General features: G+C 40.3%; 1 protein-coding gene across 1 annotated transcript; it reads right to left on the bottom strand.

Moving 5' to 3' along the window:
• Positions 1-26924, bottom strand: dusp22a (dual specificity phosphatase 22a). The gene is made up of 7 exons (XM_072695085.1): positions 26590-26924; positions 25443-25476; positions 23376-23458; positions 22745-22794; positions 14602-14676; positions 13622-13793; positions 1-852 (listed from the first exon to the last, which is right to left on the bottom strand). Exons 1-7 carry the CDS (start codon positions 26608-26610, stop codon positions 655-657), a joined length of 633 nt encoding a protein of 210 aa, XP_072551186.1. The 5' UTR covers positions 26611-26924; the 3' UTR covers positions 1-654.
• Positions 26925-27424: the final 500 nt, after the last annotated feature.

Genomic DNA, 27424 nt, shown 5'->3' with positions numbered 1-27424 from the left:
TTCATAAATACTGTTTAATTACACAAGATTTGCACAGAACAAAAGTACAAATTTCTGTAATAGAAAGGTGTGAACCGTACAGTGTGCTCTGACACCACAGAGCTTGTACCACTTCAGACTGAACCACAGGCCTAAACTCCATTGCTTTTTCTCCCAGCATCCTTAAACATAATATTTGGTATGGCTTTGGCAGACTGTCTTACTAATGTCTTACTATTGGTGTGCATTCAGGACCAGACAGCCAATCAAAAAAGGACGAAGAAAACCCAAACAAAGAAAAAACTCATATACTCAACCACTGATCTCTCACTGTTTCCTATAGGCTTTTGTAAGGTACTCAGCCTGTGTAGATCTACTAAACAGCTCTAAAACAAACGGGCTAAAAGTTCTCAGCTGTTACATTCAAGGGTTAAGTTATATAGTGCTGTATCTCAGGCCGACCTACTGTATTCAAAGGCCTCAACTAAGGGCTAGTGCAAGTGGCAATGCTGAGCCCAGCTAAGCAGCTAAGCTACTAATGTAGTCTGATTTACAGATGAACAGCAATCGTTATGAGCCCAAAGTGACTTGGGTGGTGGTAGTGTTGGGGGGGGTCTTGGGGAAGTCTTGGGGGAGGGTTGGGGTGTGCGTGGGTGGGGTGCTGAAAAGGGCCACTCATCTATTACAGCCTGAGCTGCTGTAACGGTCATATGGCAGTGAGTAGACGCTGGTGGACTGGTTCATCCAGTCGTGTTCACCTCGTCTCTGTCGTTCTTGGGCCTGCTGTTCTGCAAACTGGACCAGCAAGGCCGCCACCTGCTCCTGGTCTCTGAATGGGCTACGCCTGTAGCTCATTCGCAGCCAAGCACGATACTGAGAGAGCGAGAGAGAGAGAGAGAGAGAGAGAGAGAAGAGAAATGTTAAAATCTATTAAAAATTCACAATATGTCCAAAAGTTTGTGGACACCCCTCTGAAGGATAGATCTTTTGGTGCCATGCCTAATGCCAGAAGTGTGCTAGAGGGGTGTAAAGCCCCCCAGCATTGAGCTGTGGAGCAGTGGGGGAACTGTGTTCTCTGGAATGATGGATGGTGGAGCTCCATCCAATACTTTTGGGATGAGTTGGGGAGTTGGGTGAATTAGGTGGGGTGAGGATTACCCAACTTCTTGACCTCACTAATGCTTTTGTCGCTGATGCAATCAAATCCTCACAGCAATGGTCCTCCAAAACCTAGTGGAAAGCCTTGTTTCTTGTACAGTAGAGACAGTTACTCCAACAAAAGCAGGATCAACTCTTTTAGTAGCCTTGATTTCAAAAGAAACACCCAACAAGCAGGTGTCCCAATACTTTTGCCCATCCTGTTTATGAGTAAGTGCACAGAACCGCACTTAATTCTGAGCACTTTTTGTTGTTTTCCAGTCACATAATCAAAGGAAACAGAACAAAAACCATATAAAGGTTCCTCAGAATCCATTAAATCTCTGACAGACCTTGAAGTTCCCCACAATCAGCTGACCACTGAAACTCTCAACAGGTTGTACAACCTTACTGCACACTCTGACGCTCCGGAGACCAACACAGACCCAGCACTTTCACTTTTGACTGTGTTGGCAGGTTGAGCTTGATTTTTCACTGCATCTGAAGCTACATTGTCTCTCCTTTTCCATTCGGATCTGATTCAGAGCAGATTCAGATGTTCTTCAGGGTGAATTAGAGCCTGGTGAGAAGATGTAATTACAGTGGGGGGCACGGATGGGGACAGAGTGGGAATTCCCTGTCTCGGAGCCCTGCAGTGGGAGTGAGGTTGAACTGGGAGGGAGCGAGGACTTCCCGGCACTTTCCAAGGAAGCATTCTTTCCCGGACGGTGAAAAAAAAAAAGAAAAAAAAAAGAAAGAAAACATTCAGTCATGCTGAGCACAGGCCTTTCAGGAGCACTCAAGACTCTCACAGTTTCCTTGTGCAGAATTCTTCTTAAAGTCAACCGCTTTATAATACGACTATAAAAGCATTACATTCATGCATATTAATGAGGCCACAAACACCATACAGATCATTAATAAGCAGTTCTAGCGCAAATAAAAAGATCAACTGTTAAACTGTTAAAGCTCGGACGTCTCCACTTCCGGTTCTTCCTTTGTCCTCTCTATCAGTCAGAGATAAAGCTCTCAGCTCCAGCAGATCCTTCTCAATAGGTTTCTACCACTGAACCCAATCAGGATCAGCCTTTTACTCTGCAATGGTTAGTTGTGCCCATGCACACCAGAGTGTACAGAGAGCGAGAGAGAGAGAGAGAGCTATCCAGGACTGTAATGAGTACTTCAGGTGCTCGGCCCAGGACCACCACCATCATCATTCCAGAGAACACAGTTCCTCCACTTCTCCACAGCTCCTCAATGCTGGGGGGCTTTATACCCCTCTAGCCCACACCTGGCATTATTAGGCAGCATGGAGTCAATAGGGTCATGATGTTGATCTGCTCCAGAGAGTCCTATTCTATTGGCAGTACTTCTTTTCTACAGGGTCTAGACAAGCTGTATCAGCTGAAAGTAGCTGAATGCTAAGTGTATTAGTCTATAATGAAAAGCAGGTCGTTTGGCTGTTAGCATATATGATTAAAAACATATTAAAGCAATAAAAGCTCAGATTTCTCAGGAAAAATGAGCAACAGAAATGAATGGCTGTATGAGTTCCAGCTGGACAGTGAAAACGACTGTGGTGGATGACAGAGAAATTACTAGACGTGAAATCACCAAAACCTCAAAAAACAGGCAGCCTGTCATCAGCATACAGTGATGAAATGACAGATTACAATGAGGCCAGTATTACAGCCCCTGGACTCTCTAATGACCGATGATCTGAACGTAAGGTTCTGGATAAAAAGGTTAAAGGTGCACGTATTTGTCACTGTACAGTGTACAGCGAAATGTGTCCTCCGCATTTAACCCATCTGGTAGTGAACACACACACACACACACACATGTGTTAGGGGCAGTGAGTACACACACCCAGAGCGGTGGGCAGCCAACTCCAGCGCCCGGGGAGCAGAGAGGGTAAAGGGCCTTGCTCAAGGGCACAACAGTGGCAGCTTGCCGAGCCCAGGAATCGAACCACCACTGCCCTAAGATAACAGACCAACTCTGTGAGTCACTAGGAGGCAGGGTCTTGGGTGTGTGTATGGCTCACTCTTTGCTTCTGATGATGTAACTGGTATCTAAAAATTTTACATCATCAGCCATAACATTAAAACCAGCCTAACACTGTGTAGATCCCCCCCACCCCCCTTTTTACTTTTATTACTTTTAATGTCTTCTGTTTTCGTTAATGGTATATTTTTTAGAAGACGTCAATTTCTTGCCAAGGAAACTGAAGCTGAAACACTCACAGAGGGAAGAAGAACTGAAAATATCTGTAGTAATGGTTTGACAGAATATCTGGAAAATGGTGTGGGGTGACGGTCAGCGGGCCGACAGGTCTGTAACATCCTGAAGTTTTGTCTCTTATTGTTCTTCTTTCTTGAACAATACATTTAAACCTGTTTAACTGCTCAGCAAAAACAATAATCCATAAGTCATATTCTCGGTTTTAAGAGTTAGGAGATCTATTCATTATTAGTCATTATTTTTTTTTATAACTGTAAGGTGCCAAACAGGGTCAGACGCTCCCAGGGGATAATCACAGTCCCAGTTCGTAGTCGATACACAATCCAAGCTCAAGGCCAAAAGACGAAAAGATGAAAGGCAAAAGCACAAACATCACACAGAGCAATGAATCCAAAAGTGTCATGAACGTAACCCACAGTACAGGTAAAGCGTCATAATCACAAAACCAAAACACAGGCAAAGATCCAAAGGGAAAAGACAATAGGCAGAGTTGAAAAAGGTCAATACACGGAAAATACTCATGGATCAATAAACACAGAGATCAGTAGATCTCCAGAATGGGACACAATACCTCACGAAGAGCAGAGTTTAAAGCCCAGGCTTAAATACTCATCTAAGATAATCACATGATCCAAATACACAGGCGCTAGTCCTTCGAATTCTGGAGAGTGAGAATATGGAAAGAAGCTTGAAATCACATGAGGAGTCATGTGATCTCCTGGAGAATTCTGGGAGATCGAGTTCGGATGTAAATGATTACGTTTACATTAAATTTAGCAGCATTTAGCTGACGCTCTTATCCAGAGCGACCTACGAGGTTACTGAGTCTGACCCATTACAGTAGTGGACCAATGCAGTGTTCGGAGTCTTGCCCAAGGACTCTTTTGGTGTAGCGCAGCAGAGCCACCCAGACCTGGAATCGAACCTGAGCTGCCAGGGGTGGCAGCTCAGTGGCAGGTAGTGGTGTTATCTGTTGTGCCACACCCACCACAGTCTGCAGTCGGCAGATGTGTGACATTAATACATTGTAAAACTGATTTCACTGCTTATAAATACAAAATATTTGTACAGACTTGATAAAAATTTCTGCAGATAATTATTTTGTTTTATTTTCTGGGGATTTTTATTTAAGAAAATTATTATAGATTAAAAGATAATTAGAGAGTATAAGATAAGAGTGTGGCAGTAATCTGAATAAAGATATGTCGGTTAAAGGATACCCTCGTGAATGCCCTTTATGGTCCAGAGGTTGTCAGACACTCTTTCACTTCCCCTCCGACTCTCTCACACTGAGAATCCAGGAGATAGTAAACAAGCCCTCACATCTAAAACATGCTCAGACCACAGCTGACCACTCTTTACTTTGTGCTGAGAGCTCAAATCTGCAGCCGTGTTACTGATAAGCAGTTTTATCAAACACTATGTGGACAAAAGTATTGGGACACCTGCTCATTCATGGTTTCTTCTGAATTCAAGGGGATTAAAAAAGAGTTTCTCCTGCTTTTCTTGGAGTAACTGTCTCTACTGTCCAGAGAAGAAGACTTTCCACTAGATTTTTCGAGAAACACTGCTGTGAGGATTTGATTGCATCAGTGACATAAGCGATCACCACTCCACCTCAACCCCAACTGCCCAACTCATCCCAAAAGTACTGGATGGAGCTGCACCATCCATCATTCACACAGTTCTTCCACTGCTCCACAGCTCAAAGCCATTTGGGGACCATTTGAAGCACCTTTTTTAGAGTATACTTCACCTTTTAGCAGGACAGTGATCCAAAGCAGAAGGCTAAAGTAGAGCACAGAAATGGTTGAACAACAAAAAAGATGAACGTTCTACAGTGGCACCCCTGAGCCAACTGTTATATATATATATATATATATACATATAATAAAATACTTTAAGATAAATGTATTGAATGATTCTAATTTGAGAACACACTTTGCTAAACATTATGCATTTCTATTACTTTACAGAAAGTTGAATAAAATAATTGTAAATGGATTTAAATAATGTCCAGAATGATTGAGTGAGCTGTGTGTGGGTGGTTCTAAAACGAGCGATATATGATATGAAACATATCTAAAATACCTGTATTTCAACCCCTTAATCAGCCTATGTCCTGCCGGAGGGCCCAAAGTGTTATTACAAACTTCTATTAGAAAAGAAGAGCCCCACCAGAAGACCCTGTAGTTACTGAGTAAGACGCCTTGGTGTGTAAAAAGCCTCTCTGTTGTTTTAAAACACGCATCTATATATATATATATATATATATATATATATATATATATATATATATATATATATATATATATATATGTATATATGTGTATCTATATGTATATGTATATGTATATGTAAGCTTTTAATAAATTGAGTTTTTTTCTAAATAATATAGGACCACGATGGAAAAAAGAGTAAAATCCAACCTTTAACTCAAGTGAATTTATTCAGTAGGAAAAAAATCCCACATTAAGAAATAATCAAATCATGTGTGCCACAATTATTGGCACCCCTGATGTTAATACTTTGTACAACCCCCTTTTGCCAACAAAACAGCACCTAATCTTCTCTTATAATGTTTCACAAGATGGGAGAATACAGATAGAGGGATCTTTGACCATTCCTCTTTGCACAATCTCTCTAAATCATCCAGCGACCTGGGTCCTCTCCTCTGCACTCTCCTCTTCAGCTCACCCCACAGGTTTTCAATGGGGTTGAGGTCTGGGGACTGAGATGGCCATGGGAGGAGCTTGATTCTGTGTGTGGTGAAACAGTTCTGTGTAGATTTGGCCATATGTTTTGGGTCATTATCTTGCTGAAAGACCCAGTGACGACCCATCTTCAGCTTTTGGGCAGAAGCCACCAGATTTTGTTTTAAAATGTCCTGGTATTTCAAAACATTCATGATGCCATGCACCCTAGCAAGGTTCCCAGGGCCTTTGGAAGAGAAACAGGCCCACAGCATCACTGATCCTCCCCCATATTTCACAGTGGGCATGAGGTGCTTTTCTGCATCCTCAGCTCATGTGTTATGCCAGACCCACTTAGAGCATTTGTTGCCAGAAAGCTCTATCTTAGTTTCACCTGACCAAAGCACACGGTCCCAGTTGAAGTTCCAGTACTGCTTAGCAAACTCCAGACGTCTGCGTTTATGACTGAGTGAGAAAAGGGTTTTTCCGTACATGCCTCCCAAACAGCTTGTTGGCATGCAGACAGCGCCTGATGGTTGTTTTGGAGACTTTGTGACCCCAAGAAGCTACCATTTGTTGCAGTTCTGTAACAGTGAGCTTTGGAGAGCTTTTTATTCCTCTTATGATCCTCCTCACTGAGCGTGGTGGCAAAATAAACCTGCGTCCTCGTCCAGGCTTGTTTACCACTGTTCCAGTTGTTTTAAACTTCTTAATAATTCCTCTGACAGTAGATATGGACAGGTGGAGGTGAGTGGCTATTTTCTTGTAGCCATTGCCTGACTTGTGGAGGTCAACGCACATCTGCCTTACTTGAATGGTATGTTCCTTTGTCTTTCCCATGTTGAAGAGAAATGGCCTCTGTATCACGTCATATTTATACCCCAGGGAAACAGGAAGTCGTGAATTACTAATTAAATGTTCCTACATACTCTGATCAACTTCGTAAACTACTGTAGAATTGACAGAAATACTTTAATTACGTTTATTTCCTAAGAAATGTTAGGGGTGCCAATAATTGTGGAACAGGTGATTTTATGAAGAATAATTATTTCTTAGTCATTTTTTTTTTCCCCTTAAAATTCACTTGAGTTAAAGGCTGGATTTTACTCTTTTTTCCATCGTGGTCCTATATTATTTAGAAAAAAAATCAATTTATTAGAAGGTAAAGAACACATCTTAACCAGGGGTGCCAATAATTATGGAGGGCACTGTATATAGCATTTATTTTTATAATGTCATATATATATATATATATATATATATATATATATATGACAATATAAAAATAAATGCAAGACAAACATTTCTCGTAGGAGAGTTCTTGCCTCTCGTGTACAACGCCCATGCAGCCTCCAACAAGCCGAGAACAAATGCGACGCGTCTGGACAGACAAGTTATAACTGATAGGAAACATGACTCAAAACATGCCAAAAGTTATTACTGTGACAGCTGACTCTGAGTTCCAAGGAAGGCAAAGCTCACACTGTTATTACACCCCACTAATACCTGTACGTCACGTAATGCCATGAACGTTTACAGTGGCAAGTTAAGTGTGGGCACCCCTGGTCAAAAATATCAGTTACTATGAAGATTGAGAAAAAGATGACCTGATTTCCAAAAGGCATAAAGTTATAGATTTTAATTTAATATAAAATATTTTGAATATTTTAAGCAAGATATGTTTTTTATTTCCATAAAATAAAATAAAAAACTCTCGACCCATCCTGCTGCACTGCTTTTTTTGAGGTCTATCCACATGGCAAAACCTCCAGCTGACCTCTTTTTCAGGTAGTCCATAGTGGAATCTGAAGCTCATTCTCTTTTCGTCGCTCGTTTGTTAGTATTTAACTGATCCCACCCTTCCCTCTTCCAGTGAAGTGCTCCTTGTGTCACTGGCTGCAACACAAACCCAAAGCCTGACTGATCCACCCCTGTGTTTAACAGTTGGAAAGGTGTTCTTGTCATTAAAGTCTGCCCACTTTTTCCCTCAACGTACTTTCATCAGTCCTCAGAACTTGTTTCCAAAAATGATCAATTTAGTTTAGATGTTCCCTCTGACTTGTGTGGTGGGGATTCCATGAAGCCCCAGAGTCTGCCAAATCTTCCAGACTTCAACTTGAGCTCCACCAGTCCTGATAACTGTCATGTCTTAGATCACAATCTGAGTGAACATCTACATCTTCTCCTGCTTTGTGGAGCATCGGTTAAGGTGATGTTCCTAACTGAGTGCTCAGCAGCTCCTGATTTTTGGCACTAGGTTTGAGGTGGTATGTCCTATGTGGTCTCTGTTGTCTGCTGCTTGTTACTTTCTAGATCCAGTCCATCCAGTCCAGGATCCAGCTGAACTACTCCACTCCAGTCCTCTGCTCCATGGTTTGGTTCCCAGGGCTCTCCAGCAACCTCCTTGTGTTACCCTCTTGCTGTTGTTTGTGTTAATTCTACTGTTGTCTACCTGTTTGTTTGGCTTTTGACCCTGTTTTGTGACCTGACTACGATTGAGACGTCCCCTATGTATAATAAGCTGTATATACTCAGTATTCTAGTTGTATATACTTTGTACTATATTGTAAATAGAGAGTTAAAGATAGAGAGTTTGTTGCACACAGGTAAGCTAGGTGTTAGTGTGGGGTTTTATTCATTGTTTTGGCCTGGGTCACTCCTGAAGTCTGTTCCCATAATACACATCTTAACCATAATTCCGATTGGTGTGTCAGTCAGAGTTTTTATAAAGCTTTAAAATTTGCATCACCTGAACTTGCATAACACTCTTCACTTCACAAATCTGCAGCCGTGTTACTGATTACTGCAGTTTTATCAAACATTATGTGGGCAAAAGTATTGGGACACCTGTGCGTTCATGGTTTCTTCTGAATTCGAGGGGATTAAAAAAGAGTTTCTCCTGCTTTTGTTAGAGTAACTGTCTCTACTGAACTGTACTGAACTGCCTCTACTCACCTGAACTTGCATAACGATGCCTGTGAACAAGCCATAGCCGCAACAGGCCAGTTCATGTCTAGTAAAGGTCATGCCGGAGGCCGAACCTCTGCACGGTACTCCTTGTCAGTTCAAATCAGTTCATCTTCTTATCACTTTCACAATAACAGAGATTTTGAGCAGGGATGCCCAAACGTTTGCATACCACTGTAACTTCAGGAAGGTAAACTACTGTAAGCTGTAGCGGCTGTGGCGACGTTTCTTGGGCACTGGGTTTTTAACAAGCTTGTGGAAAAAAAGGAATTCCCCTTCAACACCCATCAGTTCCGTAAAGCTGTGACGGTGCCCGTGCCCAAATTTTTAATAAAGACAAAAGCTATATTTCACACACAGAACCTCATGTTGCAAGCATCAAGCAGAAATGACATCCACGTGATGAGCAAGACACCGCTAATGCAATTTCAGCAAGTCCCCCGAGTTCCCCTAACTCACTCAAGTGTGTCCACGCGCCTCCCCTGCAGCATTATGAAGGCTTATGGCACACGGCAACAGTCACACGGCAGCTGTGCAAAGGGCCAACGGAGCCTCAAACACAGGAAAACCTCTCTCACACCTCCATCAAGCCGGTGTGTGAACTCTCATATACATGACTTCCAAGTGCAAACTCACAAACCCCTGCAAACATCCGTGAGTGCAAACGCTGACATCCTTTAATCCAGCGTGGAGTCAAACTCCACTCATACAATTCTCCACTTTCAATCAGACCAGACATGTTTAGTGTTTATTTAGTTGAAGATGAAACAATATTTTAGTATCAATTAAAGATTAAACATTTATTTCATATTTTAAACATTGATTACTTTTAATAATAAACTTTAAATAACTTTAAATTTAAAAACGACACATTTTGAGAAGTCTGAGAGTCTTGGGTCTACTCACAGAGTTGTGATGATGGGGACTGATCAGTGAGGGGGACTGTAAGGGCCTGGCAAAACCTTCAGCTTGCACCTCTAGAGGTAGTCCATACATCCATCATGGACTTTGAGGTGTGATTAGGATCATGATCCTGCTCTAGAAGCTCCTCCTCCTTTCATCATCAGCAGTTTTTTTGCTGCTATTATTGAATCCAGGCTTCCCTCTACCAGTAAAATGCCCCTGTGCCACTGGCTGCAACACAAGCCTCCGCTTAACAGTTGGAAAGGGGTTCTTATCACTTAATCCTGCAGATATACATCTTCACTCTAAACCGCAAAAACATCATTCGATCAGTCCACAGAACCTGTTTCCAAACTGCACCAGGCTTCTTTAGACCTTCCTTTGAAAGGTTATGATGTTAAATCTCGTGGGGAGGGCATAGGACAGGTTTTTTTCAGAAGACTTTTCCACGATGAGCTGCGATGTCTAGTTAACTAACTAACTGAATCTTCCACAGTCAAATATTTACACTTCCATTAATTCGCCTCAGGAATAAAACTGAAGATGTAACTTTCAGACACCAAACATGATTTCTCTGATTGAGGGAATTTGTTGTAAACAGGTCTAGATTGTGCTGAACCGTGGCTGTATTACACTTCCATTCTTAGGTTTTTTTTCGTTTGCAGTTCTGCTAAAGCTTCTGCTTTATTATGACTGATAGTTTCTTTCTGATTGTTAATCAGCGATATTAGCTAGAAAAAATGTGGCACAAATGTAGCACTTAATAATGCAATAATAATAACAATAATAATAATAAATAACTAAACGCATTAATTTTCCAAAAATATAATAAAATACAATGTTGCCCTTTACTTTATACAAATATTACAAATATTATAAAACCTAATGTGACGTAATAGGGTATCACAAAAATTCAACCTGAAAATGTATAAACTTATCAATAGTGAGCTGAGGTATAAATATTACATTAATGGTTAAAAGCCTGTATTACATTATTAGACAAGTTAATAAATTATTAGCTTTTATTAAAATTGTGATCAGGCTAAAATCACAGTTTTATGCATTTTTAGGATTTTATTACAGTATTGGGAAGTTATTTTTATTGTTATAAGTATTTTTCAAATTTCAAGATGTGCAGACTAATACTACTTAAGTGTCTCTAAGGATGGGGACCCGAGTGGTCCAGCACTGGCACTCTGACCAGAGGATCGCTAGTTGAATCCCTGTCATGCTGCTAGCCATCAGCAGCCAGAGCCCCGAGAGAGGACAACTGGCCCTGCTCTCTCCAGGGTGGGTAGATGGCACTTTCTCCTCACATCACTTCAGTGTGGTGCTGGCCGGTGGCGTGGCACATCCTGTCCCCTCTGACGTCATCTTACAGAAGTTATGTAGATAACTGTTGCTAATATTTGTTAGCAAGCTAACATACGCTTAAGTAACTAGCTCGATAACAGATAGCTAGCTTTACCTGTTAGTATCAGCTTTATATGCCAGCATGGCAACAACAATAAAATATTGTTGAACTTGCTAATAAATGCGTTTAATAAATAAAGTTAAATAGCGACGCTTTATCCAGACAAAAACCTCCCAGTACTGATCAGTAAATATCTTTCCATAAATTTTAATCTGGTGTATAAGTACGACAGCTGTGTGAAGATCTGTGATTAATTACATGTGCGATTTTAACCAATGGAACAGTCGGGGGGGATAGGATGTGTCACATCACCGGCACTGGCGCCTCACGTATCTGAGGAAGCATGTGTCTTCACCCTCCCAGTGTTGGGAGAATTGCATGTGATAGGGGGAGAATATGGGATGGGTAACTGGCGATCCAAATTGTGGAGATATAATGAGAAATATTTGTAATATTTAATAATCTGTGCAATGATTGGGTGTGCATGTACTGTTACAGAGGGATCACAGTCGGGGGGGGTTTACAGCTCATGTAAATACACACGCGTCAACTGCGGTTTTGACTCATTTAATTACACAAGTGTAATGCAGCAGTAGTAACAGCGCAGCCTCTGCTCTGTGATTATAAATGTGTAATAGAGAGAGGACAATTACATGCATATGAACCCCTGCTGTTTACTTTACTGTTACATCTATTGAGACGCGTTAATTAGATGAATGTTTAATTAGAGAAGCTGTACTGTAACAGTGACAACATCACCTGCAATTACACTGTTAATTTAACTCATTAATGGAGATTATTAATGTGCAATTACAAATCAAAAAGCATATATATATATATATATATATATATATATATATATATATATATATATATATATATATATATTAGAGCTCTGGGCTATTGATGACAGGGTTGTAGGTTCGATACCTGGGATCGGCAAGCTGCCACTGTTGTGCCCTTAAGCAAAGTGTGTGTGTGTGCTCACTACCATAGATGGGTCAAATGCAGAGAACACATTTACATGCACCTTTACCTTTCTACCTTTACCTTTTATACAATGTGCAATAGTTTTACAGACATCCTGTGTAATTCAGCTTTTAATTCAGTGATTTTTCATAACTGCTGACTGTTTGGATTTGTATTGCTTTTGTGTTGAATGCATGACTAAAAGACTGGTGAGACTTCTAGTCCCAACTTGATTCAGGTTTCTTTCAATGGTTGCATCATCGTGTGTACATCAGGGCGGCAGACAACTGGGCAGTAAACCAAAAAAAGGTCTGCCTCAGGTTAGGTTAAGTTAGGTCTGTGTGTCAGTCTGAGAGCAACTCTGAATAACCTTTGGGAAGAAGTGAATAACTGTTATAGTCATATGTCAACAATTGCCATAGATGTAGAGTCATTTCCAGCAACCGAACATCTACACATCTGAGCAATGTTTACTGACACAACCATTAGTTCCTTATTTATTCAACTAATTTAGCTTTGAATAATATCTGATATTTGTGAGGAGCATTGAGCAGGGGCGTATGTATGTAGTTTCTAGTCCATTTCTAAAAGAACTAGAAAGATTCTCAGGGTTGTTTGTCTGTTGTTAACATCATCTAAATGATTTATGGAGCTCATAATACTTCCCAAACTCTTGAATGGGAACTTATTTAATATTTGTAAAGCATGGAAATGAGCTACCCACTGATTAGACTGTACTAGACGTGAATGTTAAATTACAAATAATAATAATAATAATAGTAATAGCAAAAATATGGAGGGTTCTTGTGACCTCCTAGCTAGGTTGAAATCAAGGGTATTTAAAAGAGTCTATCCTGCTTTTATTGGAGTGACCGTCTCTACTGTCCAGAGAAGAAGACTTTCTACTAGATTTTGAAGGAAGAGGATGGATGGGAGTATTTGATTGCATTCAGCAACAACGGTGTTGATCAGTGAGGTGAAGATGTTGGATGATCACCATCCCAACTCATCCCTAAAGAACTGGATGGAGCTCCTCCACCATCATTCCAGAGAACACAGTTCTTCTACTGCTCCACAGCTCCTCAATGCTGGAGGGCTTTACACCCCTCTACTAGCCCACGCCTGTCATTTATTTATCTGCTCCAGAGAGTCCTATTCTATTGGCAGCACTTCTTCTCTGCAGGGACTATACAAGTTGTGTGTGTGTGTGCATTTGCACATCTGTGTCAGTCACAGGTGCAACTTAAAGAAAGTAGCTGAATGCATTCATTAGAAGGGGTGTCCATAAATATTTGGACATATAGTGTATGTCTACCTCTGAGACTTGGGTCATCTGGAACTGCTGTAGCTGCTGCTGGAAGCCATAGTTAGGGCCTACGAAGGAGCGAACAGCCTTCACTGCTGAGAGACAGTCCTCCCAGCCATAGTTGGTGACAGTCATCAGATAAGCCACCACCATTGTAGTGCTGCGGGAGACTCCAGCTAGGCTGAAACGGAGCAAATGTTGACAAGAGAAAAAGGGTCATAATAGAGAGTCTGATCTTTCTGGCTAGACAGGACAGTGTACCAACAGGTACACGATTATGAAACAACCATCCAAACCAAATTAGTGGGGCTAAGTCAGCCTAGTGTTCCAGTAAAGGTGTGCTCCTGGTTATGCTCAGACGTCAGCACACACTAACACAAACAACACGTTATAATTATTGCATTACATGTTCTACCGTGTTCATATTGCACAGTTAATTGATGTTGCACAGCATGTTTGCAGAGAGCCTGTTCAGGAGATTGAGCTACAGCGGCACTGGGATTTGGGATATGGAAATTCTGGGCTGATACGGATACTGATATTTTTAAATATGTACATATCTACCGATCCTGACACATAAACACTTACAGAACAAATATAGAAAGTGAAGCTACAGCTATCTGGACTGGCATTACAGAGAACTGTTTATTAGTAGAGAGTTACAGGTGCATTAAAATACAGATATTTTGGAGCAATAACCCAACATCACCTAAACACCTAAAGAATATATATCCTCAGACTTGACTCAATATCTGTCCAATGCTGATCATTCTTTTAAAGCAAATATCTGCCAGATATGAACCTGATGTGAGTATCCCTACAGTAGACTAATAATACTATTCATTATAATAATGGTTCAGAAATTATAGATAGTAATATATATATATATATATATATATATATATATATATATATATATATATATAAAAAAATTTTTTTTTTTTTTTTCACCCAAATATTCACTTAGTCTTAAGAGTTTACCAACTCACCAGTGAACCAGGCAGGCTCCACCATTCAATCTGCACTCATGGATAAAACAGATACACTCTTTGAAATGTTGTAACCTGTAAATAAAAACAATTTTGTCTTTAAAAATGCAGAAATATTAAGTAAATTTGTACAGACAATCCTAAAAAAGTTTCTTATTTATATTTTTATAATATATACAGTACTGTGCAAACATCTTAGGAAGTCTTATCTTAGCAGTCAGTAAGAGTGTCTACCTATAAAACTCTATATAACATTAGAATAAACCCAAATAAACATAAAGTCAGTGGTCAGTGAGAGTGTCTACCTGTAATTAACTCTATATAACATTAAAATAAACCCAAATAAACATAAAGTCAGTGGTCAGTGAGAGTGTCTACCTGTAATTAACTCTATATAACATTAAAATAAACCCAAATAAACATAAAGTCAGTGGTCAGTGAGAGTGTCTACCTGTAATTAACTCTATATAACATTTGAATAAACCCTAATAAACATAAAGTCAGTCGTCAGTGAGTGTCTACCTGTAATTAACTCTATATAACATTAAAATAAACCTAATAAACATAAAGTCAGTGGTCAGTGAGAGTGTCTACCTGTAATTAACTCTATATAACATTTGAATAAACCCTAATAAACATAAAGTCAGTGGTCAGTGAGTGTCTACCTGTAATTAACTCTATATAACATTTGAATAAACCCAAATAAACATAAAGTCAGTGGTCAGTGAGTGTCTACCTGTAATTAACTCTATATAACATTTGAATAAACCCAAATAAACATAAAGTCAGTGGTCAGTGAGTGTCTACCTGTAATTAACTCTATATACCATTTGAATAAACCCAAATAAACATAAAGTCAGTGGTCAGTGAGTGTCTACCTGTAATTAACTCTATATAACATTAAAATAAACCTAATAAACATAAAGTCAGTGGTCAGTGAGAGTGTCTACCTGTAATTAACTCTATATAACATTTGAATAAACCCTAATAAACATAAAGTCAGTGGTCAGTGAGTGTCTACCTGTAATTAACTCTATATAACATTTGAATAAACCCAAATAAACATAAAGTCAGTGGTCAGTGAGTGTCTACCTGTAATTAACTCTATATAACATTTGAATAAACCCAAATAAACATAAAGTCAGTGGTCAGTGAGTGTCTACCTGTAATTAACTCTATATACCATTTGAATAAACCCAAATAAACATAAAGTCAGTGGTCAGTGAGTGTCTACCTGTAATTAACTCTATATAACATTAGAATAAACCCACATAAACAGAAAGTCAGTGGCAGTGAGAGTGTCTACCTGTAATTAACTCTATATAACATAAGAATAAACCCACATAAACAGAGTCAGTGGTCAGTGAGAGTGTCTACCTGTAATTAACTCTATATAACATTAGAATAAACCCACATAAACAGAGTCAGTGGTCAGTGAGAGTGTCTACCTGTAATTAACTCTATATAACATTAGAATAAACCCAGACAAACCCAACAAATTAGGCTCTGAGCTAAACAGATATGGGGGCATTAGTCCAGGGTGTGTATATTTTTATTTTAGATTCAGCAGATTATCCACTGAACATTAGTGTGAAAACCTTTCTTTTCATGTGTTTTTGGGAAATCTATCAGTATTGCAAAACTCTAAGCCATGTGTAGGTTTGCTTTAAACGACCGATTTCTCAATCAAGCTCCACAGCACTGTAACTACACATGCCTCCATTCTACTGCTGTAACTGACACCATCAGCACTTTCTCATTTCCGGAGTTCTTGGTAGACGTGCAGATTTTCGTTTATAAACTCACTGAATCCCAAACCGCGTATTTAAAGGAAATGTATACTTACACAGACTGAAATTGAGGTAATGACGTGACTCGAAACTAATTGAAGTACCTCAATTTACAGTTTTATATTTATATATATACACACTGTATATAGCACTGTGTAAATGTTTGGGGCATCTAATAACTTTATTTAACAGCATTTCTCTCAGCAATAACATTGTTATTGCACTTTGCACTTTGTAAGTCGCTCTGGATAAGAGCGTCTGCTAAATGCCGTAAATGTAAATGTAAATGCATTGTTTCTACAGTAGAAGCTCCAGATCTCATCAGAACAGATAAAGCAGGTGAACATAAATCCAGTAAAAATGAGAAACAAGAGCTTCTCATTCTGAAGAAAGAAAGTAGTGAGATCTTGTCGGTGAGCTAGTCTGAAGAACAGAGCTCGGTTCCTCCAGGGTTCTCCTGGACGCCCCCCAGTCCAGCCAGCACAGCATGGAGGATGTGTTCCACTCCATCAGCAGCAGCAGCAGCAGCAGCAGCTCACCTGATTTACCATCATTAAGCCCTGATTTACCTCCAAACCAGGTGTTGATCTGAGGAGAACTCTAAATAATACTAGACTCTATGAGGAGAATGATGATGAATGATGAACACAGTGATGGAGAACCACCACCACGTTCTGTTTATTCTAATATCAGTGATTTACTGAGCAGATACTGAGCTTTACACTCCGATGTTCAGCTGGTGATGATAACCTTTGCTCAGTCCCGTCTACACATTTCACAGTGATTCAGAACCACAGAAATATATTTTTCTCATCTCATGTTAGAAAATGAGGAAGCAACAGTTTACCATGACACCATCAGCTAAGCTCAGCCAAATGAGCGTTGATCTTATTACCATGACTCAGCTGAAAAAGGACAAGCTTTCCCTCAAAATCTTCCCAAAAACAATAAAACTGATGATTCATGTGAGGTCAAGACTATACATAATTCTGTCTTCATCTTACAAGAGCTCCCCACTGACTGGACAGCTTTCACTGAAATACAGTATGTGTCCAAATGTTTGTGGACATCCTTTCTAATAAATGCATTCAGCTACTTTAAGCTGCACCCATTGCTGACACAGATGTGCAAATGCACACACACAGCTTGTCTAGTCCCTGTAGAGAAGAAGTACTGCCAATAGAATAGGACCCTCTGGAGCAGATCAACATCATGACCCTATTGACACCATGCTGCCTAATAATGCCAGGCGTGGGCTAGAGGCGTATAAAGCCCCCCAGCATTGAGGAGCTGTGGAGCAGTGGAAGAACTGTGTTCTCTGGAATGATGGTGGTGGTGGAGCTCCATCCAGTACTTTAGGGATGAGTTGGGGAGCTAGGGATGATGAGGTGGGGTGGTAATCATTCATCCAACATCCTGCAATAATGCAATCAAATCCACACAGCAATGCTCCTCCTCCAAAATCTAGTAGAAAGTCTTCTTCTCTGGACAGTAGAGACAGTTACTCCAACAGAAGCAGGAGAAACTCTCTTTAATAGCCTTGATTTCAGAAGAAGCAGTGAATGAGAAGGTGTCCCAATACTTTTATCCTTTTACTGTACACATCTAAAACAGCGACACCTCAGGAAACGACTTATTATCTAATCTCGGTCACTCAGACAGCAGTTTATACAGTCTTAATCTGTGCCTGAACGTGTCTTCAGAAGAGCCTGAGGGGATGATGAAACTTGGAGACTGGCCGTTATCCTTATTTTTAAAGCTGTAGGATTGTGACAGAAGGGTTTTTAATAGGTTTGGTGGCCACTGCTGGCTTCCTTCCTGCTGCTGGATTGCAACAGTGGGCCAAAGCCCCCCAGTAACCCTAACAACAGTCATACACCACTAACCCTAATCACACTGAACTGGGGAGGGATTCCTTCATACAGGCCTCTACCTTAATGTCACTCTCTAAACAAATCATACTGGTGCCAGTAAACTACACACTGGATGCCTTTTGACTTAAATAGGCTTTAAAGGTTGATGCAGTGTTAAATAATCTACATCATCTTTTATACTGTAATTATATTAATTCTATATTTCTTTATCAATATAATACCAGTTGTCCTGTATTTATTCAGAATTCACCATCAGCCAGTTTAGAGTGTTTCTTAAAGGGAGTCTGAGTAACAGGACATGCTGGAGGCACCCAGTGTGTTGTAAAGCAGTGATAGTAAATCTAAAGGAAGAGAGGGTGTGAATGTGTTCACAGTGAGTCAGAGAAAAGTCACCAAGAGACAAGGAACCGTCTCATCTCAGCCAACTCTTTCAGTCTTTGCAAGGCATGAATATTTCTGGTGAGGCTCATAAATCCAGTAAAAAGGAGAAACATGAGCTTCTCATTCTGAAGAAAGAAAGTAGTGAGATCTTGTCGGTGAGCTAGTCTGAAGAACAGAGCTCGGTTCCTCCAGGGTTCTCCTGGACGCCCCCCAGTCCAGCCAGCACAGCGTGGAGGATGTGTTCACCTCCATCATCAGCAGCAGCAGCAGCAGCAGCAGCAGCTCACCTGATTTAACACCATTAAGCCCTGATTTACCACCAAACCAGGTGTTGATCTGAGGAGAACTCAAAATAATACTAGACTCCATGAGGAGAACTTTGGAGATGTTCTAATGATGAACACAGTGACGGAGAACCACCACCACTTTCTATAGGAGTGTTATTATTAGTGTTTATTCTGATATCAGTGTTTTACTGAGCAGATACTGAGCGTTACACTCCGATGTTCAGCTGGTGATGATAACCTTTGCTCAGTCCTGTCTACACATTTCACAGCACACTCACTGTGCAGAAAGTGGAAATGAGAAGGTGTGAAAATGCTTTGGAGAGGTGAAACAACACACAGGCCTAACTGAGAATGAGAGAGAGAGAGAAAGAGAGAAAGGAGGCCTTGACAATGGTTCTTGAGGGCTGTTGTCCAGCACAGTTACCCAATGGCAAAGCTTTAGAAATACTCTGACTTCTCAAACTTTGAGCCAACATAAGCAGCCATGGGCTCCTCTGAGCAGCTGCCCAGCACTCTGAACATTGAAGACTGAAGACTAGAAGAAGATGTGTCCTTGGTTCCTAATGGAATGAATAAGTTGTAGTTGACAGGAACGGTGGAGGTCAAGCTGAGGTCTGAAAGACCAAGGAAACCTTCTAAAGGAACTGCTTGTAGGATCGATAGAATGGCAAATCCCAATTCCAGCTGACTGCAAAAGACCTTTATGAAGATTCAGCAGACTCTGGTGAGGTGGTGCACTGTTCTACTGTGCAGAGACTCCCTTTATGAAAAGAGTCATCTTGTGTTGTCACCACAAAATTCACAAAATTGTCAAAATTCAAAAAATGTGCTTCATTTCCTTACTTCAGACTAGATTTGGTATTCTTCAAAAAATCTTCTTTAAAAGTTTCAGAAAAAGAAATTTCTTAACTTTTCACTTAAGTAAGATTCTAGGAATAATTGGTTTTTCTAAATTGTTTATAGATGTATATGTGGGTTTTTAAATGTTTTCTTACCCTTACGACGGCCTCACGCTTGTCTTAGACTTCAGAGTTCAGAAGTTAAGCCTCTAAAATCATCAGTTTAAATTAGTTCACTTCTAGCTCTCGTTTACTGAAAATGCTTGATTTGTCGTTCAATTTGCTCTTCACTGCACGGGTTTAACTAAATACTGGAAAATGAAAACGTCACTTGGAATTTTTTAGGATAAGCTGTGAAATACAGCATAAGTCTTTGTTACAGTCGATGTTACTAAATAAGAAAATAACCTCAAGAAAGTGCCTCAAGAAAATCTTATGAAAATAATTAAGAATTTATTTTTTAAGAGAACCTTTGAGAACTTGAGAACTGCATTAAAAACATTGTTTTGCGAATCTGACCCCAGATGTTTTCAAAGGAACATCTAAACAAACCTGATGCACTTTCTAAACAAGTCCTGTGGACTAATGAAACTTTTTTTTTCAGCCACAATGAGAAAAGGTCCACAACTACTAATGAGCGAAAGTAAAGAACAAGAACTGAAAGGCTCTACAAAGTGTTTACAAGCTGCGCAGCTACGTACTGACCATGCAAGGTGACCAGGCTGTCTTTTCTAAGTAAAAAACAGGCCACATTTTAGACTCTGCAACTGAGAGTTGCTGACAATCATCACTGGTTCCAGCACTGACCCCTGAGGAACACCTCAAACACCGATGTACAGCAGAGGTTCTGTTCCTAGTTCTTACAGCTGCAAATTCAGCACACGTTGGAGTGATAGTATCTTGCACACCTTACCAAACATAAGTAGAACTTTTAATAACTAATAAATAATAAAACTAATAACGCAAAGGCGTAGAATGTGGGACTTCACCAGGACTGGAACTGAAAACTCTGTGTACAGTCATATACCTTTTTAAAGGTGCGCTCTGTCAGGCAGGAGTGGGGCTAATCTAAAGCCTCACTAGAACGTCCAATTTTTTGATTAAACTACATCTCCATTCTCACCCTCAAACTCGAAATGAGATCTGTTTCACTTTCATCTTTCAACAGAAAACAACCTGTTACCGAATAAATAGGAGCAACAGGCCCTTATAATAAAGCCTGGAGCACGAGCACAGAGAAAAATAAACTGTGGTAGGGTCTGCGCCTCATCTCACCCCAGCACTGAGATATCACACATGGAGAAAACACAACCTCACTCTCTTACACTTCATTTCACACACACGTTAAATGGGGAGGGAAGTCCAAGTCTGGTACAATGCAGCAATGTTCACTGCTGAGAGCCATCACAGGACATGCATGTGACCCTAACAGGAAGAGCCAGGGTTTACAAATTACTGCTGACCAGTTTCATGCTAGATTACTACTCCTCAAACCTTTCCCTACTGAGCTGCATTCATACATAATCAACACTGATCAGCCATAACATTAAAACCATCTGCCTAATATTGTGTGGCTCTCTCTCTTTTGTGTCAACATAATATCTCTATCCCGTCGAGGCATGGACTCCACAAGACCTCTGTGGTGTCTGGCACCAAGACTAGCAACGTTAGCAGCAGATCCTTTAAGTCCTGTAGATTGTGAGGTGGGCGGAGCCTCCGTGAGCATCAATGAGCTTTTGGCCCTATGACCCTGTCATTAGCTCACTGGTTGTGCTTATTTGTAGGTACTGAGCACTGATTACCAGGAACACCCCACAAGACCTGATGCCTGATGTTCTGGAGAGGTTCTGACCCATCAGCCACTGTCTAGAACATCACAGTTGGGTTCTTGTCAAAGTGTCTCAGATACTTACTCTCAGCTTCCAACACATCACCTTCAAGACCTGATTGTTCACTCGCTGCCTAATATGGTGATATTTGAACCAGATGACCAATGTTATTCACTTAATGTTATGGCTGATTGGTGGTAACAAGGATTAAGTTTATAGATGAGGTTGTTTCATCATTATTTAGTTGAGGATATTTAATAAATCAACACTTTAGACATTAGATTAACAGGGTTGATTCTATATATAAGCAAAAAACGATAGAAATGGGCTGAAATATGACAGATAACTTATTTATTATTTATTATTTCACAATCTACCACTGATTTCAATAACTCAAATTAAATTTCCTGGAAGCTCATTTTATGACTCTGGGCACGTTATATATAGACGTAGACTGAGCTATGTGACCTAATTTGACATAAAGAAATGTAATTATTAAGTAATTTTATTTTGTAATTTGTAATTAATTAAAATAAAAAGTAAATTGTCAGGCAATACTGTTAAATTTACTTTTCAGAGCCTAACAGGCCATTGTATTGTATTAAAAATCAGCAATAGGATTTGATTAGGCTAGGCCAGGTTTAGATTACTCATCAGAGGTTGGATATCTGGAGTAAAATCATCAGTGATCATCAGCATCTATTATAGTTTTATTTATTTTTTGCTAAAATAGTGAAATTCAGAAATTCAAATTCAGGAAGTTCAGTTATGAATGCTAAACTGCAGCTGATATAATAAGACAACACATTTGTAAAAACAAGAAGCTACTGTTTTTAGTTCTAGCTGTGGAAATAATCCGTGGAGTGTGAAATACACACTATTTTTAGATGCACGGTGTAAAACACAATGAGTGGTCTTGGTTCACATGTCTTCTAAATACACCACCGCTCATCTGTAGCCAAACATCGAGTGAGCAATTTTCCTGAACGCCGGGAAAATCTGCTGAGCTTAGGCATGCTTATGGGCCTGCTGATAAAACGTTGAGTAAACTCTTGTCAGGGTGTGTGAGCATGCTGATAAGAGTGTGTGTGAGTGTGTGTGTGTGTGTGTGTGTGTGTGTGTGTGTGTGTTTGCATCACTCACAAGTTCTGATTAGAGGCGTCTGCTGCATGAATACAAAGGTAGGTCATGTCCTAAGAGAGGGGAAGACAATTAAAATAACATGTGAGCAGCCCAGAGCGCAGAACACACTCCCACAGCACAATACAGGCGACTGAACACAGCTTGGATTGTTTGACCATACTGCCCCCATGTGGCCAACACACTATTTTACAAGCCATCTCCTCTGAGATACCCTGACTGTACGTTCATATACACCAGTCAGCCATAACATTAAAACCACCATCTGCCTATTATTGTGTAGGCCCACCTCGTGCCACCAAAAACAGCTCTGACCTTCGAGGCCTGGACTCCACAAGACCTCTGAAGGTGTCCTGCTGTGCTATCTGGCACCAAGACTGACGTTAGCAGCAGATCTAAGATTCCACTCGCTGTAGAATTTGCTTTTCCAATCATTTTAGACAATAAATAAAGAATAACTATGAATTATGATTAAATAACAAAAAGAAAAAGGACATTATGAGCACAGCACAGTCCTGCAGAGTTATTGTCTGTCTTAACATTTAATTAACATTTAACCTCCTTAATCAGGATCTCTGAGCAGCAGAAGCACCAATACTGCACACAGGAGCGCATGAAAGGCCACGATTCTTACCTCCATCACAGGCTTGGCATTGTTGTACACAGAGAGGATGTGGGTAATCCCGTTCTGGGACAGACTTTCTCTGTTCTCTGAGTCTGTGGATGAAAACAATCAGGGACAGACTGTGACCAACTTTGTAGAGCATTAATATCACAGCGTTTTTAAGCCATATCAATTCGTCAATGCAATCAGTCTATTGATAATCTGTGAGACAGGTTTGCTTAGTAAGACCTTTAAAGCACTAGTCATTGTGAAAGCTCGATGTGGACGAGTGGTTCTAGAATTATACTTAATACTTTTACATAATACTTTTATGTCTCCAGGTTCTAAAATCACATTAGAAAAATTTTATTAAAAAATACATAGGCATAATAGGTATTAAATATTCATTATTTATTTTCTGCAACAACAAAAACAATGATGACACCAAATATAATTTTATAATTATATATAAATATTTATTTCATTTTATAAGTATTTCCATTTTTAATGTTTCAAAGATCAATATTTTGCTACTTTCAAAATGTATACTCCAATAAAATCATACAAAGTGATGCATTTATAACAGTCACAGTGCATGCTTCTGTTTAAATTAATAACTAACACAGAAAATACTACTTACATTCATATCTGCACAACTTATGCATATTTCTTATATATATATATAAGACAAACAAAGACCAACAGGGGAACAAACACACCTGCCATGACAGAAGAGTGACATGTTGATGTATGGAAAAGTGAGTCATTTAATCATGACTCCTGATCATAGCGTAGATTTATTTAGTGTTGTTATTAGTTAGTGGTAAAAAGAAATATATAAAAAATATATAAAAAGAATAATAAGAATAAGAATAAAAATGTTGACATTATTTATATGTATTTAAAATGTATCTTATACTAGCTGTTGAAAAGTGTTAGGAATCCCCCAGGGTCGGTAATGACACCAGGTGATGGTAATGGTCTTATTTATTTTGTTTATATATTTTTTTCTATATCAGCTCAGTCCTGGCCTAAGTCTTGACATAATTAAAACAATAGTACTGCAAATTTTTACTTAAAATGGCAAAAAAACAGCCCCCAATTGAAGAATCACCAGCATGCACTGAGCACGCTGTGAAATGAAGCTCACTGGGCACAACAATCATCCGATATAGCCCTGCTGGACGACCACAAGTATCACCATTAAAGACAGCTGTTGAGTGTCAGTCAGAGACTGGCCAACTCTGCAGAGACTGGAGAGCGGTGGGTGGGTGGGCTGTGGAAGGTGAAACGGTTGAATGAGCAATTCATAGCTGTTGGCTTTTTCACTGCTTCATAACTGCTTCTTTTAGCCTTAATCGACCTTCCAGTATTCCTGTTCATCCGCAACATTAAACCCCCCTGCATAATACTGTCAGAAACGCTCTCAGTCCTTTCAGTCCTGTAGGTTATGAGCTGGGACTTCCATGGTACTGACCAATGCATACCAGGAGGGAACACCCCACAAGACCTGATGCCTGATGTTCTGGAGATGTTCTGACCCTTCAGTCATTATCTAGAACATCACAGTCTGGTTCTGATCAAAGTGTCTCAGATTCTTACGTTCGGCTTCCAACACATCACCTTCAAGAACGAACTCCTTCAAGATCCACCCATTGGTTGTAATGTTATGGCTAATATCAGTGTAATAGTTTATAGTTATAGTCTCCTTTTATTATGTAAATATATATGCTTAAGATATTTTACCATAAAACCATAATGAGGATCACCGAACTGTCACAGCCGGGACGGTGAGGGTCATTAGGACGTTTTCCTGGGATCTATTTTTAGTTAAAAAAACAGGGCAAACAGAGCAAAGACCAAAATATGCGAGCTGATTTCGAGAAGCCTAGAACTGAGGGCTGGAGAAAAGCAGCATTCATATATTTATATTGATATATTATTTATATATATATTTATATATTATACTTATATTAAATATTTAATATTCAGTTTTAATGAGGGGGGATTTGACAGACAATCAACAGCAACAGACAACAAACATAACCCTTAAGGCACAACACAGTGAAAGCATTAGAAATCTAATATACTGCTTACCTCTTACATTCCCCAAGTAGAGGCCATCAACGACCTGTGAAAAGAAGGGGGCAGTGAAAGCAGTGAAGGTCAAACCACCAGCCTGATGTTTTAATGAACACCCAATAAACCCAAAACAACAATAAAGGCAGCAAAACAAGGGTATACTTATCTATCTATATAAATTATAAATCTGTTTATCAATCTATTTGTACACTATATGTCCAAATATTTGTGGACACCTCTTCTAATGAATGCATTCAGCTGCTTTAAGTTGCACCCACTGCTCACACAGATGTGCAAATTGAACAGCTGGTCTAGATCCTATAGAGTTATTGTCGCACTACCAATAGAATAGGACTCAACATCATGACCCTATTGGCTCCACGCTGCCTGATAATGCCAGGCCAGGCGTGGGCTAGAGGGGTATTTATAAAGCCCCCCAGCATCGAGGAGCTGTGGAGCAGTGGAGGAAGAAGAACTGTGATCTCTGGAATGATGATGGTGGAGGAGCTCCATCCAGAACTTTTGGGATGAGTTGGGGAGTTGGGGATGATGAGGTGGGGTGGTGATCATCATCATCATCATCATCATCGTCCAACATCCTGACCTCACTGACGCTCTCGTCTCTAAATGCAATCAGATCCTCACCCCAGTAGAAGACAGTTACCCCGATAAAACCAGGATCAACTCTTTTATTAGCCTTGATTTCAGAAGTATTTTATTATCATAGACATGCTTTGCTCTGCAGTGTCCTGATCATGATGTCCATCATCCACTGTACATCAGTCTATATAGGGCCTTTATTTGGTCTCCACTGTCCACAGTAACAGCACCTCTAAAGTGCAAAACCAAAATAAGCCTAAACAAAAGCACACACACTGAATCAGGGTTGAATTATCTGATTATTCGAGAAACGTGGTTCCTCTGGTGGATCCCCAGGCCAGGCCAGGTCAGCTGCTGACCCTCTACAGAAACTGCCCAGGCATTGTTTACAGCTCCACAGCAGCCCAGCGCAGCCCAGCCACAGCGCAGCCCAGCCCGGCGCAGCCCAGCCCGGCGCGCCCCTCTGCCTCCACTGCTGCTGCCGCTGCCGCTGCCGCTGCCGCTGCATTCCGGCCACTTCCACGCCCATATTTCTGCACTTTACTGATATTATGGAGATTACCTTATTCATTCCGTTCCCCATGACTGTGGGGAGACCGCTGTACCTCTGTATCTACTGTCCTCGGTGTTGTTGTTGTCAGCCTGCTTCACATGGAGGCTTAGCTCAGACCGCGCTAGCCTGCTCTGCACATTACAGGCGCTGAGAGGAGCCGGGCCGCCGCTCTCCGAGCCAAAACAAGGGGGAAAATGACGTCCCCCGGGCTGTGAAGGGTGTCCTTCTCCCTAAACTGTCCTTCAAGCCTCACTCTGGCTTCCGGGCTTCTACTGAAAATGATTATTTTGAGCGGATATTCCTCCAATATGAACTTTATGACATCACAGCAGGGCATGGAAGTTAACCCTGTAAACCCTGGGATTTCTGTCGTACAGAAAGTGGTGCAGGAAAGCATATACAGGTCTTATATATCAAAAACTGAGCTAGGTTTCACAATTATGACTCTTATATGGTGGAGGGAGCGTCCCACTCACACTCCCCCTACAGCAGTCCAGACTGGGTATAGTACTAGCATGGCTTTGGGAAGCTGGGCCTTGGCCTTGTAGATGTTTAAGCACTGGTAATGCAGTCTTATTCACTGTAGGGTAAGAATAACTTAATAAGTATAAAGTAATAATTCAGTCCAGTTCAAGGACTGTAACCCACGTTTTTCCTGGGGCGCTCCAGTACGGCTGACCCTGACCTCGGCCTGACCTCGGCCTCAGGCTCCCAAGCTGAAGGAAGAATTTTGCTAAACTGTATGAAATAAAGTGTATGTCAGTAAAAGCACTTTCTTTTCTAATGTATAAATATAAGCTTCAAGAAATGATCAAATCAATGTAAAACTTCAATGACTACTTCT

This window comes from Salminus brasiliensis, chromosome 13 (assembly GCF_030463535.1).
Source record: "Salminus brasiliensis chromosome 13, fSalBra1.hap2, whole genome shotgun sequence".
NCBI classification, from domain to species: domain Eukaryota; kingdom Metazoa; phylum Chordata; class Actinopteri; order Characiformes; family Bryconidae; genus Salminus; species Salminus brasiliensis.
The sequence above is the reverse complement of the archived record's forward strand: the minus strand, read 5'-3'. Positions and strand labels throughout refer to the sequence as shown.